We start from the raw sequence: 18,539 nt of genomic DNA on the forward strand, positions 1-18,539 counted from the left end.
TATGACCCCCAACACTCAGTTGCACATTTGTGTTACATTTGTTACTTTATATTCAGCTGAAAGCACTACTTTGAAGATTATTTTTGTGGCTGTGTAATTGTTTTGCAGTGTCAAACGCTTTTTCTGAATGAAATATCTCTCTCTCTCTCTCTCTCTCTCTCTCTCTCTCTCTCTCTCTCTCTCTCTCTCTCTCTCTCTCTCTCTCTCTCTCTCTCTCTCTCAGCCCCACAACCTCTTACAGTAATCTTTCAAAACATAGTCCTTTGAAACGCTAGAGGGCGCAACGAGCACAACTATCTGGCAAGTCTGAAACAGGGAAGCCCGCGGGGCATCAGAAGGATCTGTCTGCTTTACATCAGTAGCCCTTAATTCACTCTTTACCAACCATGCATAAAATGAGGATGCTATAAAGCAAGCGGCCTAATTTAACAAAGATTTGAATTTGTTTATTTATAGATTACCAACAAGTAGCCTAGTCCCGTGCAGTTACTGTTCTGTAGGTTACTTCAATAGCCTATAGCTAGACCAATAGCCAGGCTACATTTATTTTTGAAGTATATTTACGGCTGAAAAAATATGAATTATTTCTCGTTTTAAGGCAAATCATTTATTTATCACTTGAGGGGGCGTCTGTCTGTCACCTGTCAACGCTTTCTGCTTACTCATCACTTCATCACTCTGCAGACTTCCCTGGAGTTCAGCTGAAATGATGTGCCTCGTAGGCGCATTCCTGTCATATTAAAACTCTTGTGAAAGCTTAACCACCTCATGTCTTCTCTTTTTTTATGTAACCTATAAGGGCGCATGGGCGCTGTCCATGGTGCTGAATTTAATGACGGCGGTCATGTGTGCGTCTGTTATCTTCTTATTGTTCAGCCTTTCCACTTACTGGCTACAACAACTTGAGGTCAGAGTATTGGTCAGCTGTAGGGGCACCATGCCACATGCTCACACGCCGGGGAGACGGCGACTCCTTTCTGAATCATTCCCGGCTTGCCCCGTGTGCTGCATATTAGTGCCGCTACACTTGGTCGATTGATAACGGGGAGTTACGCCCCTTGCCTCACACTATGAGTAAGCGCGTCCACGTCTGAAGAGGGTAGGATACGTGCACGCGCAGCTGCAGTCCCATTGACTGTTCCTTTCTCAGCGGCGGCGGCAGCAGCGGTTACACAGTAGCAGAGAGCGAGAGAGAGAGAGCGAGAGAGAGAGAGAGAGAGAGAGAGAGAGAGAGAGAGAGAGAGAGAGAGAGAGAGAGAGAGAGAGAGAGAGAGAGAGAGAGAGAGAGAGAGCATCTTCACGGACTCCGCCTTTACCCGTCGTCCATCGCCGAACCCCAGTCAGGTGGAAGGAAGGAAGGGAGATCACGGTTCATCCCCCGCTAATGCCGGAGTCCCGCTGTTTGCGTCGTCTCCTCCTCTCCCGAAGATGGGTTTCCCGTAGCTGAAAGGTGGAGGGGAGAGGTGGGGGTGGGGGGTACCGAGAGATGACAGGAGGAGGGGTGAAAAGAAGAAAAAAGAGAGACGAAGCAGACATATAAGCACAATCGTGGTGTGGTACCCGCCCGCTCGGCCGGCCGCAGGCGACCATGAGAGGTTTGCACTATTCCCAAGGAGAAGGAGCGCCGCTGCTGCCGCTGCTACATCCCTTGATCACGGCATGAGGTGTGGCTGCCAGCGCCGACGCTTCGGATACTACTGCCAGTAAGACAGTGAGTGCACACAGCACCCGCCGAGGAGGGCGACCGAAAAATGTCCGCCTCAGTGGGCCCCCAGGGCGGCCCTCGCCCACCCACCGCGCCCGCCACCGCGACGTCCATGCCGGATAATGTGCCGGACCTCAGCCACCTCACGGAAGAGGAGAGGAAGATTATCATGGCTGTGATGGTACGGCAACGGGAGGAAGAGGAGAAGGAACAAGCCATGTTAAAGTAAGGGCAGCACCTATCATTCTCACGGGTAGCTCTCTCTATCACTCTCTCTCTCACACACACACACACCCCTTACCCTACCCAAACTACCCATCCATTCATGAGCGTAAAGGTCTGTATCCGGAGGGCACTAAGCGGCCGGGTTGCCCGCCCTCCCCAGCCCCATCATCCCTATATGATGTCCGCTATGGCTGAAGCCTACAGTACGCTCTCCACTGGTTTGTGTCCCAGTGTATCACATCGTCTTTTGTCACCCCTTTTAGCCTAGAGCGTTTCAACGCCTTTAACATGATCTTGAAGGCTGGCGTTGGATATCGACATAATGGGTAAAATATAGCTGTTAGTATTGGCACCGCTCTGGCGGAGAGGAATGGGCTGCCAACGACAGATGTAGCGCTCGTAGCAGCCTATTCCGAAGCTGTCAGGTTGGTAACAGTTAGCCGACCAAGTGTCTGCCAACGGGATTGTGGTCGGTCGTGAGTCCAACACAAGTGAGCTGTACACTGTGACACAGCTGGGCTAGTGTGTGTGGGTCTGAGGCAGGGGCTACTCCACTGATTGTAAAGCAAAGGGACATATGGGTTCGTTGTGCTCGGCTTTCGGCAGCTGCATCGGAGGAAAAGCGTGATCATGAATAATGGAACTGAATGGGGTCGACTCGAGCCGGTTATAGGTGCAGTAAGCAGCTCGGTCGGAGTATGGGGTGTGACAACAACGGGGGTGGGTAGGGGGAAGAGATGTATGAATCATACCGCTCTCTCACGACTCGCCCCATTTCTCCCTTTTTGCCTGCAACTCAACACACACCATATGTCAGTCTCTCTCTCTCTCTCTCTCTCTCTCTCTCTCTCTCTCTCTCTCTCTCTCTCTCACACACACACACACACACACACACACACACACACACACACACACTCTCGCCGCCCTCTCTCACATACTCATACACACTCACACCGTCCCTCTCGTCATACACACATGCACACTGACGTCCAAAACCGTTGACATACTCGAATACCAGGGGCCACACACGCACTGGACACGCATGCGGTCTCCCCACAAACACACGACGCATGAAAATGTGAATGAGCACCGGTTGACGGTGAGCTCATCCTCATCATCATCATCACATCTGTGCTGACACTTGCCATCTTTCTTTTTTTTCGAGCGATGATGCCAAAGGGAGAGTGGGGAGGGGAGGGAAAGACTACAGTTCCCGCGATAAATCCGCGCCGCTGTGCCGGGTGTGGTTGCCATTGGCAGTTTGTCGGCGATGGTGCTCGCCGGTAGAGCAGAGGCTACAGCTGCTGCCACTACTACGGCAAGCTTTGTTGGAAAACACGAGCTTATTAAGGAGCAGTGATGTATATCCGGCGAGGAGGACTAGCGCGAGCTAGTTGGATGGTGTAGTCCCCTCCTGGCAAGCCGCGAAATGGTCACATCGAAATGTTGCGTCACCACCATCACGAATAATCTGGCAGTAAAAGGAAACAAAGTGACCAGGTTTGATGTCTAGAAAAAGAACACAGCATGGTCACCTTAGCTCTAATTACACTGTTATTTCACGGCATTTACAAATCATATGGATTGTGTGTTTAGTGGTTCCCTATGTGCACTGTAGGCTATTGTATTGTGCTGTATGTGTCTATATCCTCCTGACTACCAGCAGTTCATTTTTGTCCTCTCTAGAGGACATTTGTAAACTGCAATGTCTCCCACCCCATACACACTACTGTGCTAACTCCAAATGGTATTTAAAGAGGACATTCAGAGCTTTCCAATGATACCATGTGTGTAGGGATGGGGTTTTGGGAACTTTCTATTTCTTTGCAAGGAAAATGGTGTCCATTAAAAATAGGCCGCTTTTGGTTAAAGGGCAAGTAAATGCATAATACTTTAAAGTGGGCAATTATTGTCTTAAAACATCATCTTTATATGTTATTTCAATCTCTTCAGAGTACAATTAAACCATTTCTAAATTAATGTAACATTATTTAATTCCCATATTTAGGCGTTAAAGAAATGTCCTCTAAAATGGACATTGGTAGTGACATCTTCCATTTTGTTAGTATTTTTCCAGTCAGAAAGTCAGTATCAGAATCAGAAGGAGAGACACTTTACAGCACATTATTGATAAATAATCCTAGATGTGATGTTTGAGGAAGATGCCGAAGATTCAGAGACCTCTTAGGATTCATTTCAAGCAGGAAAAGTAGAATCAGAACAAGCAGAACGTTTCCTATTGATGCATTTGTCGCCCCATGTGGAGCATGACTCTGATGTGTGTCTGAACTTTGCAGGACAATATTTCAAACAAAAATTAAATTAAGACTAAATTAATCCTATAGACATGAACACACGTATGTCCCAGAGATAATAACCCATATTTCACACATCAGAACTATAAAATTAGTCAACTCTGGTGAAAGTTCTCAGCTGAGGGACCACATGTCATTCAAGCTTCAACTGCAAGTCCAGTTGCTTAAAACAAAATTGCTTTGACTTGAGATGACCTGCATGAATGATAATGGTCACAGACACATCCAGTTTCCACCTCAAACCAATAAAACACTCATTGTTAACTCATAAATGCTCAAATTTACTAATAATTAAACTGATTGTTATGCTTTTTCATCCAGATTGATTGATAGCAATTAAGGTACATTTTCAATGTACGGCCTTCCAATGTCCACTGCAATGGACACATTATAAATCTTTAAAATAAGCAAATAAAATTTCGAAAAAAAATGTTGCCAATCTCATTTTTTGCCTTCAAACAATTGGGGAATTTAAAAAAAAACAAAGATTTTTAAACTTTTTTCCCCCTGGTAGTTAGGATGATATGAAGGCCTACTGTAAAGTACATCTAATTTACACAGCACATATCACAGTGCAGGGCATCTGAGCTCCACGTGTACCATATGTGGTATCATGAAATCTTGAGTTGAAAGATCTAAAAAAGACATAATGAAATATAAAATACATACAGTATATTTAAATACCGTGCCACGGTATTTACAGGCCCCTCAACAGATGTTGATAGAAAGTCTCTTATTGCGCTTTTCGATCATTGAATGTCACAAGGTGCACACACAGTTGTCGTTGCTGCCTTTTAAAGGCAAGTACATAAACAGTCATTACCAACACACACCCCCCCCCTTAATTCTGCTTCATGTTTCAAGTCAAAGGGGAAAGTATCGGTAGGCATTTTCCATGTTCTTTGGCAGATGAACAAAATTGTATTTTCTCACATCAGGAAAGCCCACCAAGGAAACTCCCACTGTCATTGTGACACAGCACACGTTGCTCATTGCACTCAGCGAAATTGCATTTGAGCCTCACCCGTGCAACGGGCAGCCCCAAACAGTGCCCCAAGGGAGCAGTGTGGAGGTACGGTACCATGCCCAGGATATCTCAGTCATAGAGGAGAATGGGGGAGAGCACGAGTTGATTGCTCCCCCCAACAACTTGGCAGCGTGTGGGTCAAGCTGGTAACCTTTTGACAGCAAGTCTGATGTCCTAACCCTGGGATGTCAATGCCAAGTTTGACCCGCAGAGACATTTTATTTCTCCAGCGAGATCATTTTATATGTATATTACACAGGGGCGGAGCACTGGTATTGGGACAGGGGGGGTGGGAGATGTGTCAGAGGCGTTGGGCCCATGAAATATCGTAGAATGCTACAAGATGTTTGGCAATCGAAAGCCACTGGAAGAGTCGTCTATAGCAATGTTGTAATGTAGTTGAGGTTTTTCAGCCACTACCGAGTCGGATCGCTGGCTCTCTCAAACAAAGGGCAATTGCGCAGTACTGTTGTAGTGTTTTTCATAATACTACCACTAATAATAATAATAACATCGTTTTATATAGCGGCATTCAAGTAAACCAAGGTCGCTTTTAAAAGGAGAAGGAGCTAGAGAATAGAGGGGAGAAGAATGGATAGGGTATAAGTGGGGATGGTTGGAGTGTGCTTAAGGACTGTAGGCCTCAGAGAATAAATGTGATTCGATGTGCTTTTTGAACATAACCAGTGTGGGGGCTTGGCGGATATGGATAGACTGTTCCAAAGGGTGTGGGCAGCAACACAGAAGGCTCTGTCACCAAAGGTGTGTAGCCTTGAGCAGGAAATGACAAGCTGGTCCTTGCCAGAGGGCCTCAGGGACCTTGATTGGGAGTGATGCTGGATGAGATTGGAGAGGTACTGGGGGGGCAAGAGCATGGAGGAATTTGTTTGTAAGGAGCAGGATTAAAAAATATATATATATATATATATATATATATATATATTTTTTTTTTTTTTTTTTTTTTTAAATAGGGCTTTTATGCCTTTATTCGACAGGACAGTGTGAGATGGAAACAGGAAGCGAGTGGGACAGAGAGATGGGGAAGGATCTGGAAATGACCCCGGCCGGACTGGAACCGGGGTCCCCGTGAGCATGCAAGCCCAAATGTGGGGGGCTTAGCGCGCTGCGCCACAGTTCCCCCCAAGGAATAGGATTTTGTAGGGTGATATGTGACTTCACTGAGAGCCAGTGAAGCTGCTTGAGTGTGGGGGTAATATGTTGCCACCGCTTTGGTTTTGAGAGGATCATGGCAGCCAGTTTTGGACACCCTGTAGTCTGTCCAGTACCTTGGTGGGAAGACCATAAAGTACCGTTACAGTAGTTTAGAGACGGGAGGCAATGAAAGCATGGATCAGAGTCTCTGCAACGGAGTCTGACTGTGAGGGCCGTAGTCTGCAGAATGTGTTTGAGTTGGAAGAAGGCTGATTTGGTGGTGTTACAGATGTGGGCTTGGAGGAGTGAGAGGTTGCATGTCCAAAACACTGCATTTACTGCACTAACAGTGTTGTGTGTCCCAAGTAATAGTGCTTCAGTCACATTATGCTGCATTGCAAGACAGGAATGAACAAGTCCATTGACAAACAGAATAAACAGACGGGAGAGTATTCCAAGAAGATGGTTCATGAGTAAACCAGCTAAATCATCTATTAGAACAGTGTTTCCCAACCAGGGGTACGTGTACCACTAGGGGTACGCACGCGAGCACACTGCAGGGGGTACTTGGAAAAATGCTTTTATTATAACAAATGTATGGAGCAGTCACATCAGGACAGAGAAAGCAATATAGAACATGAATTAGGGGGTACTCGTGGCACAACTAAGAGGCTTAGGGGGTACGCAATACAAAAAAGGTTGGGAAACGCTGTATTAGAAGAAGCCAGAGTCCTCATTTCCTTAACGTAATAATGTCTGCAGGCTATACTGTATTATTAGGTTTACCACTTCCTGTGGGTTAAAGGATAACTTCGGCCAATTTCAATATGCTGTTGTATTGCTCGCGCTACACTTGACTTGTCAGTACCCGGTGATGCAGCATTTTCCCATGCAGCCCTTTCCAAGATCTGAGCTATTCTAATGGGGGCAGACTTTGTTTACATTAAAAACTTTCTTAACATAGGCCTACTCCAAATATTATCCCAAAAGGTATCGCTATTGATGTTGCTTAACCTTTTGGATGTTATTGGGAATAAATCACGATGTGTTTTTGATATGTAAACAAATGCCTGCCCCCATTACAATGACCAGGATCTCGGAAAAGGCTGAAGGAAAAGAACAAATTCTCAGTTGCTGACAAGTTCAGGGTAGTGTGTGCATTACAACTGCAAGTCAAAATTGGCAGAAGTTATCATTTAAGTTAATGGCAAATACCATAGATATGAAGGTACAGTGTTACAAATTATCCTTTAACTACGGTAGGACTATCTTAGGACAATCCCTTGATCATGTTCTTGGAATACACCTGGGACATAATACTACAAAGCTGGTTCAGGATAAGTTAAGATTAAGTTAAGAGGTAAATCATCTAATAGAAGAGTCTGGAGTCCTCATTTTCTTAAGAAAAGCCCTTGTATTAGATGATTTGCCTCTTAACTTAACCGTAAATTATCCTGAACTAGCTTTGTAGTATAACAGGTCCCTGGTTAGGCCTGCACGATTATGGAAAAAAATCATAATCACGATTAATTTGGTCAAAATCGAAATCACGAATATTAATCACGATTATTGAATTTCGCAGATTTTTTTGAAAATTATAGCAAGATGAAATATAACCAAGAATGAATTATATACGGGATGAGCAAAACAAAATGAATTGTAATAATTATGTAAAGGCAATAGCATGAAACTTAGGTGGACAGATTTCTGGCCAGAAACACCAGCCTGTCAATATGTTCTGGCTTCAAGGACGCCCTCAAAGGTAGGTCACTATTGCCACGATTAAATCACGATTAAAATTTCGACTTCGATTTCAGTAATTTATTAATCGATTATTTTCGATTAATTGTACAGCCCTACCCCTGGTCTTCTGGCACCTCTTTGCAGTCAAGAGCCAATAGACTTCCTTTCAGCCCAGCCTGCCTGCCCTGCTCTGTGGTGCTGTCACAACATTGCGGATCACAAAACGCACGCACACACGCACACGCACGCACACACGCACACGCACGCACACACACACAATAAATTTTAACACTGTTACTTTTACAACCAAGTCGATACACACACCGACGGTCTGGATGTCAGTCTCTTAATTGCGTAGTTATCCTTCTTCAGGAGTAGATATTGGTGAGGGCCGATAAAACATAAAAAACAAAACAACAATAGACTTGATTTGTAACCACTACTCATCAGTGATCACACACATAACTCCTAACTCTGTTTGACCCTTCACTGCATGTTCTATTTTTCACAGTATGCACGAGACAAATAGCCTACAGTAGAACTCCTTTTACTCCTTGTAATCACAGTATTTGTAATCATAGTTTATCAACCGAAGCCACTCCCAGGTGACCACATAGGCCTAGCTCTGCACTTTATGCACCTCAAGCACTATGACACTTCACAGAATCATTACAGATCTACATGTTTCTTTTTCCTTTACTTTGCTATGTTAACTCTCTGGTGAGCCATTTTTGGAAATAAGCTTATTGTACACCTCTCCTTGAGTTATATGATTGAGTTTTGAGCTGGCGGCTAGCTGGTCTCATAGGATTCAGTGTTAACCAATGTTAATCAATGTTAACCAACCAGTCAGTGAAGGGGGACAGACGAGGTGAACAACGGTGCCTTTCATACGCAGATGACATGTCATGACCAAACGTTTGCGATAGGGTAAAATCAGAAGAAGCACATGTCAAAACTCCAACAGAGCTCCCTCCTCCCTGATCGTCTCTCAGTTCGTCCGCTGCAGACCTCTGTACGAATGAAACTAGTACAAGGGTGCAATAAGACCAGACGCTGTTTGGCCTGCTGCAGCAGGTGTTCACACCTCATTATTACTGCAAGGTCACACACACACACACACACACACACACACACACACACACACACACACACACACACACACACACACACACACACACACACACACACACACACACACACACACACACACACACACACACACACACACACACACACACACACACAGTTCCTAATTGACTTTTCTGTCACTCTCTCTCTCTCTCTCTCTCTCTCTCTCTCTCTCTCTCTCTCTCTCTCTCTCTCTCTCTCTCTCTCTCTCTCTCTCTCTCTCTCTCTCTCCCTCTCTCTCCCTCTTTCTATCTGGCCTCTGGCCAGAGGTGGACGTCCCAGCCGAGAATCCTCATCCCTGATGCGTAGCTGATGTCACTCCCAGGTTTGAGAAAGTGAAATAATACTGTTACACAGAGAGAGAGAGAGAGAGAGAGAGAGAGAGAGAGAGAGAGAGAGAGAGAGAGAGAGAGAGAGAGAGAGAGAGAGACAGAGACAGAGACAGAGAGAGACAGAGAGAGAGAGACGGACAGACAAGTCAAATCGGAACTGTGTGTGTGTGTGTGTGTGTGCCAGGTGCAGATGATCCACCTGTCTTGTGTACTTGCTACGACCAGACGATTCAGAGCTGGTTGTATCCATCTGATGGCTTCCATGCTTGACACACGCCTGCTGTTAATATTTGGCTCAGTTTTATAGATAAACAATGTACCAGTCGATTACATTAAATTACATTTAGCAGACGCTTTTATCCAAAGCGACTTAAAGAGAGGACATACACATATATCCGTATAATACAGAGTACAACAGTACTTTGCACAATATACTGTATAACATATGGCGCCAAACTTGTTTCTACAGGTCATTAATAGCTAATGCAGCGTGTTGTAAAATCAAACACTTAGCTCACCTTTGCAGACCACTCTAATCTATGTGACGATAAAGCTATCGCCACGGTGATGGCGAGGTGACAGCACTGATTGGACAGTGACCACGTGACCCATCTGGGACCGGGGCAGCAGGTGTGAGGTCAACCAGGGGACCAGCAGTCACTTTGGCGCTGTGGCCTTGTAGTGGGAAACTACTATGCTGTGATTATCTGTGTGTGTGTGTGTGTGTGTGTGTGTGTGTGTGTGTGTGTGTGTGTGTGTGTGTGTGTGTGTGTGTGTGTGTGTGTGTGTGTGTGTGTGTGTGTGTGTGTGTGTGTGTGTGTGTGTGTGTGTGTGTGGATAGCACCTTTGATCTGGATACATATGAGGCACACATGTCCTCATTAAGTAGACAACCCTGCAAAATGCTGATTTGTGTTTGTAAACCCCTATGAATCTTTGCACCAGACTTACACACTGATTCTTAGAGCATTACATTCACACACTGATCCTTTCTTAGTTTGTTACATACCTTTCACTCTTATACATTTGTGATTGGTTGTTATATCACCTTAATGTTATTTAACATGTGAGGATCGCAGCCATTCCCTAAGGAACTCCCACTTTCGTTAGTTCTAAGGATAGGAATTTGTTGACGCTCCAGCCAGAAACAGTTAGCAGTGTGGCCAACATGTACCTCAGCACTGTTAAGAAAATATGTAGGGGTTACATGTTCATTTTGTTGTTGGGCTTCTGGTAAAACTACGAGTGCCCAGCATGTGTTTACTGGCAGGTTAGGGTTACAGACAGGCAATGTTAGCACTCTGTAGTTTTATTATAATAATGCGAGTCACAGACATTTCCCCACAAGGGTAGGAATGTCAAGTTGTATGTGTGTGTGTGTGTGTGTGTGTGTGTGTGTGTGTGTGTGTGTGTGTGTGTGTGTGTGTGTGTGTGTGTGTGTGTGTGTGTGTGTGTGTGTGTGTGTGTGTGTGTGTGTGTGTGTGTGTGTGCGTGAGACTGTGTGCATGTACGCGTGCATGTGCGTGCATGCATGCATTTGTGTGTGCATCTGTGAATGTGTGCATAAGTCTGTGTGTGTGTGTGTGTGTGTGTGTGTGTGTGTGTGTGTGTGTGTGTGTGTGTGTGTGTGTGTGTGTGTGTGGGCGTGGGTGTGTTTGTGTTTGTGTGTGTGTACGTCTGGGCGTGTGTGTGTGTGTGTTTGTGTGTGTGTGTGTACGTGTGGGCGTGGGTGTGGGTGTGTGTGTGTGTGTGGGCGTGGGTGTGGGTGTGTGTGTGTGTGTGTGTGGTTTATAATGGAGACACAAGGTCGATTCCCAGGCCTCCGCCTCACAGTAAACACACAGCAATCCAGCCTGCCACCATTAGGACAAGGCCAGGCCATGAGAAAGACACACCTGTCTAAACATGCTCTGTACTACACGGAGAGATAGATAGATCAGGGTTGGAAATAAGCACCCGTCCACCCGCCAAGGACGGGTACATTTCAGGGCTGACGGGTAAATTTTTCAACCCACCAGTCACTTTGAGTGGTAAAAATAGCTAGTGACTGGTAGATCTTAAAATCTACCTGTCATAGTGATTGGTGGGGAAAAAAAACTAAGTTCCACCCCTGAGATAGATACATAGTAGGGCTGTAACGATACACTCAACTCACGATTTGGTCAGTGTCACGATTTTTGACCTACGGTTCGATACACCTCTACAATTTTTGACGTGTATCTTTTTGATGATCATTTATTAGTCGAATACTTTACAAGAGGCTATTAAATTGAAAGTTTTAAAAATAATGATGATGATAATGATTTGAAGCTTGGAAGCACTATTGCATCATATCATGTGGTTGCTCTCTGGACAGAAGGGTAACAGAACTCTGAAAGGGTATATCACTAGTGGTGTAAAATATTGTTACAGCCAAGGGTGTCGACAGGGGGGGACAAGGGGTACAATTGTCCCGGGCCCAGGGAGAGAGGGGGGCCATACTTGGTTCCTTATAACAATGTATGTATTGGGTGGGGGGCCCTTTCAGACGACCTTGTCCTGGGCCCAGCCAAAGCTGTCAGCGGCCCTGGTTACAGCCATGATAGATAGAGTGCTCATGAGTTGCAGGCCTGATACACACCGTGTAGATTTAAACAGGTTACACTGCTCTCATGACTAAAAGGTGCCAAACATGAACAATAGCCCACCATTTTTCTTTTCATCATCAACCACAGCCGCCTGTGTGTGTGTGTGTGTGTGTGTGTGTGTGTGTGTGTGTGTGTGTGTGTGTGTGTGTGTGTGTGTGTGTGTGTGTGTGTGTGTGTGTGTGTGTGTGTGTGTGTGTGTGTGTGTGTGTGTGTGTGTGTGTTTGATCTTCCTATGGCTAAATGTATGTAAGAGTGAGCTGTATATGGTTAATATATGTCTGTGTAATACATGTGTAATATCTTGAGTAATCTGTAGTTATGTACTGTATGTATCCTATTGGACACCTTTGGGATTATAAATGTTACTCTATTCTGCAAGCCAATTTTTAATAGCCAAGCTATTGACATAGGCTACAATAAAATCACGCACACACACACACGCACACACACACACACACACACACACACACACACACACACACACACACACACACACACACACACACACACACACACACACACACACACACACACACACACACACACACACACACACACACACACACACGCACTGCAACCACAGGAGATGGAATGGGCTTTCCAGCTCATCTAAATGCATTTTGCATAGACAGGCAGACAGACAGACAGACAGACAGACAGACAGACAGACAGACAGACAGACAGACAGACAGACAGACAGACAGACAGACAGACAGATACATACACACACACACACACACACACACACACACACACACACACACACACACAGACACACACACACACACACAGACACACACACACACACACACACACACACACACACACACACACACACACACACACACACACACACACACACACACACACACACACGCACAGGTTGAAGCGTTGGTTTGGAAGGCAGATTGACTTCTCATATTGATCCCGAGATGCCATTGGGGAAAGATACAGTCAGTGAACTCACTTTTTTCATTGTTTTTCATTCACTGCAGATGTACTTCGGCCTCGAGCCATTCAATGTGCGTCATACACACAGAAAATGACTTGAGGCTGAAAGGGGTTTGTTTATGGACATGGTGCAATAAGAATATGATCCATAGACTGTGTTTTTCTACAGCTGCAGTGAACAGAGGACTGTTAACTGGTTCATGACCAAAAAAGTCTAAATATCCCAGCTAAATAACTGTGTGTGTGTGTGTGTGTGTGTGTGTGTGTGTGTGTGTGTGTGTGTGTGTGTGTGTGTGTGTGTGTGTGTGTGTGTGTGTGTGTGTGTGTGTGTGTGTGTGTGTGTGTGTATTGTATTGTATTTTATTGTAAATATATGTGTGCATTATATGCTACATGCTACCTGTATCAGGCTGTGTGGAAGGCCTTCGTGCTTCTGTTGTTCATGTTAGCACTGCGTTTTGAGACCAATGCTAGTGATGCTCCTCCGTACACACACGTCGCTGGTAGTTACTCGCTCAGCGAATGAACTCAATAGAACGTCAATGTGTTCCAGCGAGACTAACAGGCGAGTAGGCGAGTACAGTACAACCAATGCGATGTGGGCGGATCCCGAGTTGAAAATATTTTATCTTCGAGCGAGGGGGGTAAGCGAGTAACCAATTGGAAGGCAGAGTTCGGCACTTCTCGCCTGTTCATTGGCAGTTAAAACCGCGGGAACTTTCAGCGAACGTTCCATGAAAGACAGGCGAGTAGGCGAGCAAGCGAGAAGCTAGTAAATAGCAGCGATGTGTGTGTACGGCCCTTTAGTGCAGATGGGCTCACCGGCAGGCCCATTCACTCATCGCTAAAAAAAGACTTGATTACAGCAACATTGCTACATAGCATCATTGCAATGGCATTACCCGGTAGCCTTAAGTAACAGATTAAGACTGGTTATTACAATTTTGGTGACAGTGAGGTCATAACATATAGGCTCTGCGCAGAAGGGGTTAAACAATTGAAAATCGAATTGAATTGAGCTGGATGAGCTTTTATAGTTGCATACAAAGAAGAAAGTCACCGGAGCACCTTCAGACATGGATAGTTTGCTGTTTTATTGGGCAAGTGCCAAGACTAACGTTTCAACGTTCTCATCATGTCTTCTTCAGAGTCAATCAAGTCAATGAGCTACTAAACCCCTTGCCCCACGCCCCACTTCTGGCAAGATGGCACACGGTAGGAGGGGGGCACCAAGTGGGCATCCCCCTTAAGCCCAGCCTGGCATCTCCACAGCAAAGCACTCCCCACTGCAGTAGAGGCGGGGGAGGGGGGTGGGGGGGTGGGGTGTGGGGTGTTATGTTGTCCCGGGACCAGGGAAATATGGGGCCCAGAATTGGTTCCCCATTACATTGCGTGTAGGGGTCCCTTTCAGATGAATTTGTCCTGGGCCCAGCCAAAGCTGTCAGCGGTCCTGAGTAGAGGAATAACCCAGAGAGAGAGAGAGAGAGAGAGAGAGAGAGAGAGAGATGGAGAGACGACGACAAAGAGAGAGAGAAGGAAAGGAATAAAGAAAGGAAGAGAGAGAGAGAGAGAGAGAGAGAGAGAGAGAGAGAGAGAGAGAGAGAGAGAGAGGGGGGGAGAGAGAGGAAGGCCCTCTGCCCTGTTGGGTTTTGAAAGGCTTGCACTGAAGTAAATATAGACATAGTCCTGACTGAAATATGAATGAGCTGAGTGGGTTGCAGAGAGAGAGAGAAAGAGAGAGAGTGTGAGAGAGAGATAGAGAGCGCAAAGTATGAAGTGAATGGTAGAGGTAAAGGGAAGGTACGTGTGTGTGTGTGTGTGTGTGTGTGTGTGTGTGTGTGGGTGGGTGTGGGTGTGTGTGGGTGGGTGTGTGGGTGGGTGTCTGTGTGTGTGCATGTGTGTGTGTGTGTTTGCGCAGTATGTGTGTTTGTGTCCATAAGAAGGGGGAACCTGCTAGGAATAATGCAAGACATGCTGAAAGAAAGTAGGATACACATTAGATGTGTGGCTGTAAGCATCATAGAGTTTTCTTGTATGCATACCAGTAGATTTTTAGTTAAATATTGCATAATGTATTATTGTCATCAACAAGTTTTCAGTAAGTGTTATACAATTGATTTAGTAATTATATATCAATGCTTATAATAGTATTATAGACACACAACAAAGCATTGGTTAACCATTTATAGTGGTAGGTTATTGTGAAGTCTTGGTATTCAAACTATAGGCATACGCTGGGCCGCTGACAGCTTTGGCTGGGCCCAGGACAAAGTCATCTGAAAGGGCCCTCCAGCCCAATACATACAATGGAATGAGAACCAAATTCTGAGGCCCCTCTGTCCCTGGGCAGTCCCCTTTGCCCCCATGAGCCATGAGCCATGAACAGTTTAGAAGATGCACACCCAATTTAGTATGCTTAATTACACACACACACACACACACACACACACACACACACACACACACACACACACACACACACACACACACACACACACACACACACACACACACACACACACACACACACACACACACACACACACGCGCACACAAACACACACACATGCACACAAACACATGCACACACACCCACGTGTCAGAACCACCACCTCAGCCGTGTCCCGAGAACTGTCAGACGTCTTTAGCAGTCCGGAGGTGGAGATTGTGATTGACAGATGTGTTCCGTTCCCGATTGTGACACGCTGTTCTGACTTGTTGCCCTGGGAAACCACATCCTCACCACAGCATGGCTGGTCTTCTTCCCACTCGCACATACTTGGCATTTACCAGCCACATATCCATGAGTGGAGGAGGTGTCAAAAGCAAAAGTAAATGTAAATGTAACGATTTTCCCCCCAGTATTTTTCGACTTTATTTTGATAGGACAGTGTGAAAGGTGGACAGCAGAGGTGTCAAAAGTAAAAGTAAAAGTACTTTTGTGGTGTTTTTACAACACTAGCACATGGCATTACAAAGCTGTTACACAATTTTCTCCATTGTACCTAATGAGATAGATAGACTAGTTACTATAGAGAGATAGAATAGTTACTGAGAAACACTGAAAACCTAACAAGGACCCACCACAAACACGATCCAACTAGTGCAGACTTAGCTGATCGTAAGTCAAGTACACGGGTCTACTAGTTACTCAGATAAGTTACTTGTGTTGGAAGGAAACTGTGTTTCTTTTTTTACTTTTACTTTTACTTTTACTTTTGACACCTCTGGTGGACAGGAAGCGAATTGGGAGAGAGACCGGGAGGGGCTGGCAAAGGACCCGGGCCGGGAATCGAACCCGGGTCAGCCGCATGGCAGGCGAGTGCCCCACCAGTTGGCCACGGCCTGGCCAAAAGTAAAAGTAAATTCATGGTGTATCTACAACACTAGTACGTGATATTACATAGCTGTAACACCAGTCGTGCCTAATAAGGTAGATAGACTGTGTTGTCAGTGAAAAACACCAAAAACTTACAAAGAACCCTCAAATTTGATCCAACCAGCGCAGAGTTAGCTGAGCGTAAGACAAGTACACAGGTCTACTGGTTACTCGGATAAGTTACCTATGTTGTAAGGAGACTGTTTGATTTAATTGCTTTTATTTTTATTTGTATCATCTCTGTCCATGAGGGAGTCTTGACTCATAACAATGTATAGGCTGGCCATGGCTGCGGTTCAAACAGCTTAGTCACTGTACCAGAGATTCTATATGTATATAGAGATATGCCAATGTAATAGGTTGCTATGGGCACCTAACATGACCAGGTTCCGGTCTGCCTAAAGGGCCGTGTCATAATACTCCTAGCATTGAATAGAACAGTCCTTAGGTCTGCCTAGGTCTGCCTAAAGGGGGATTTCTCCCCACTCCCCCTTGCAATAATAGAACCCGGAAACAATGGGCCAATGGAACCTCTCTCTACCGTACTGTCACGCCAAGGACCGGCGAGGTTCGGTTCTGGCACAAGGTCATTTCCCGATATTCTCTCCCAGCCATTTCCTGTCATCTGTGCACCGTCACTGTCAAATACAATGCATAAATAGCCCCAAAAAGGTATGACCGTAAAAAGTCATGGGCTATCTTGACCTTGGCTACCATACCTTTACACACACACACACACACACACACACACACACACACACACACACACACACACACACACACACACACACACACACACACACACACACACACACACACACACACACACACTGCAGACAGACAGACAGACAGACAGACAGACAGACAGACAGACAGACAGACAGACAGACAGGCAGGCAGATAGACCGACAGGCAGACAGACAGGCAGACGGACAGACAGGGTAATTGTAATGCCTGTCCAAATGTCCTCTGTGGGGGCAGACACACAAAAAACAATCATCATCATCATCATCATCATCATCTATGCTAAATCAATATTCTGGAATGCTAAGTTCCAGAGTAGCCATCATTCTTTTACCCTGATTATGTGTATCAAAGATTTCAAGGTTTGTGTTGTCTGTGCCTGTGTGCGTTCATCCGTGTGTGTGTGTGCGCGTGTGTGCATGAAGCATGCATGTGCGTGCGTTTAAATGTGTGTGTAGCAAGAGCTGTTTTTATCCATGCGATAGAAACAAAATCATTTGATCTTTATTCCTTTTCGGCTTGTGTTGCGGAAACAAGAGGAAGGGAGGTGGGTTTCAAGGTTTCTGGCTGTACAGAGAGGAGAGGGGAGAGGAGAGGGAGAGGAGGGAAAAAAAAAGAGGAAAATGACGTTGACACTGAATTATGGACGAGAGAACTCAGAATAGCTCAGCTCCTGGTTTGGAGTCCCATGCTGAGATATTTAAAAATTCAGCGTCCTGTCCTGGCTCGTGTTGATGCTGAATGTGTTTAGGACGCTAGATCATTGCTATAAATACAGTACAGCACATGTGTGTTAGTTTCCAGTTGCGTTCAACTAATTGGGTACGTGTGTGTGTGTGTGTGTGTGTGTGTGTGTGTGTGTGTGTGTGTGTGTGTGTGAGTGTGTGCGTTTTGTGTGTGTGTGTGTTTGTGTGTGTGTGTGTGTGTGTGTGTGTGTGTGTGTGTGTGTGTGTGTGTGTGTGTGTGTGTGTGTGTGTGTGTGTGTGTGTGTGTGTGAGTGTGTGCGTTTTTTGTGTGTGTGTGTGTGTGTGTGTGTGTGTGTGTGTGTGTGTGTGTGTGTGTGTGTGTGTGTGTGTGTGTGTGTGTGTGTGTGTGAGTGTGTGCGTTTTGTGTGTGTGTGTGTGTGTGTGTGTGTGTGTGTGTCTGTGTGTGTCGAGCACCTTTTTAGATGACCTGCAATGGTCATTTCCTCTTGCCTACGCATGAGT

The 18,539-nt window shown here is 45.5% G+C and overlaps 1 protein-coding gene across 1 annotated transcript in view; it reads left to right on the forward strand.

The window, feature by feature from the left end:
• Window positions 1-1,751: 1,751 nt before the first annotated feature.
• rims1b (regulating synaptic membrane exocytosis 1b) overlaps window positions 1,752-18,539 on the forward strand; it is a 140,411-nt gene continuing 123,623 nt past the window's right edge. Inside the window, exon 1 of the mRNA XM_063208858.1 lies at window positions 1,752-1,930. Coding sequence (XP_063064928.1) covers window positions 1,752-1,930 — 179 coding nt within the window. The remainder of the gene's footprint in view (window positions 1,931-18,539) is intronic.

This window comes from Engraulis encrasicolus, chromosome 1 (genome assembly GCF_034702125.1).
Source record: "Engraulis encrasicolus isolate BLACKSEA-1 chromosome 1, IST_EnEncr_1.0, whole genome shotgun sequence".
In the NCBI taxonomy this organism is placed as follows: domain Eukaryota; kingdom Metazoa; phylum Chordata; class Actinopteri; order Clupeiformes; family Engraulidae; genus Engraulis; species Engraulis encrasicolus.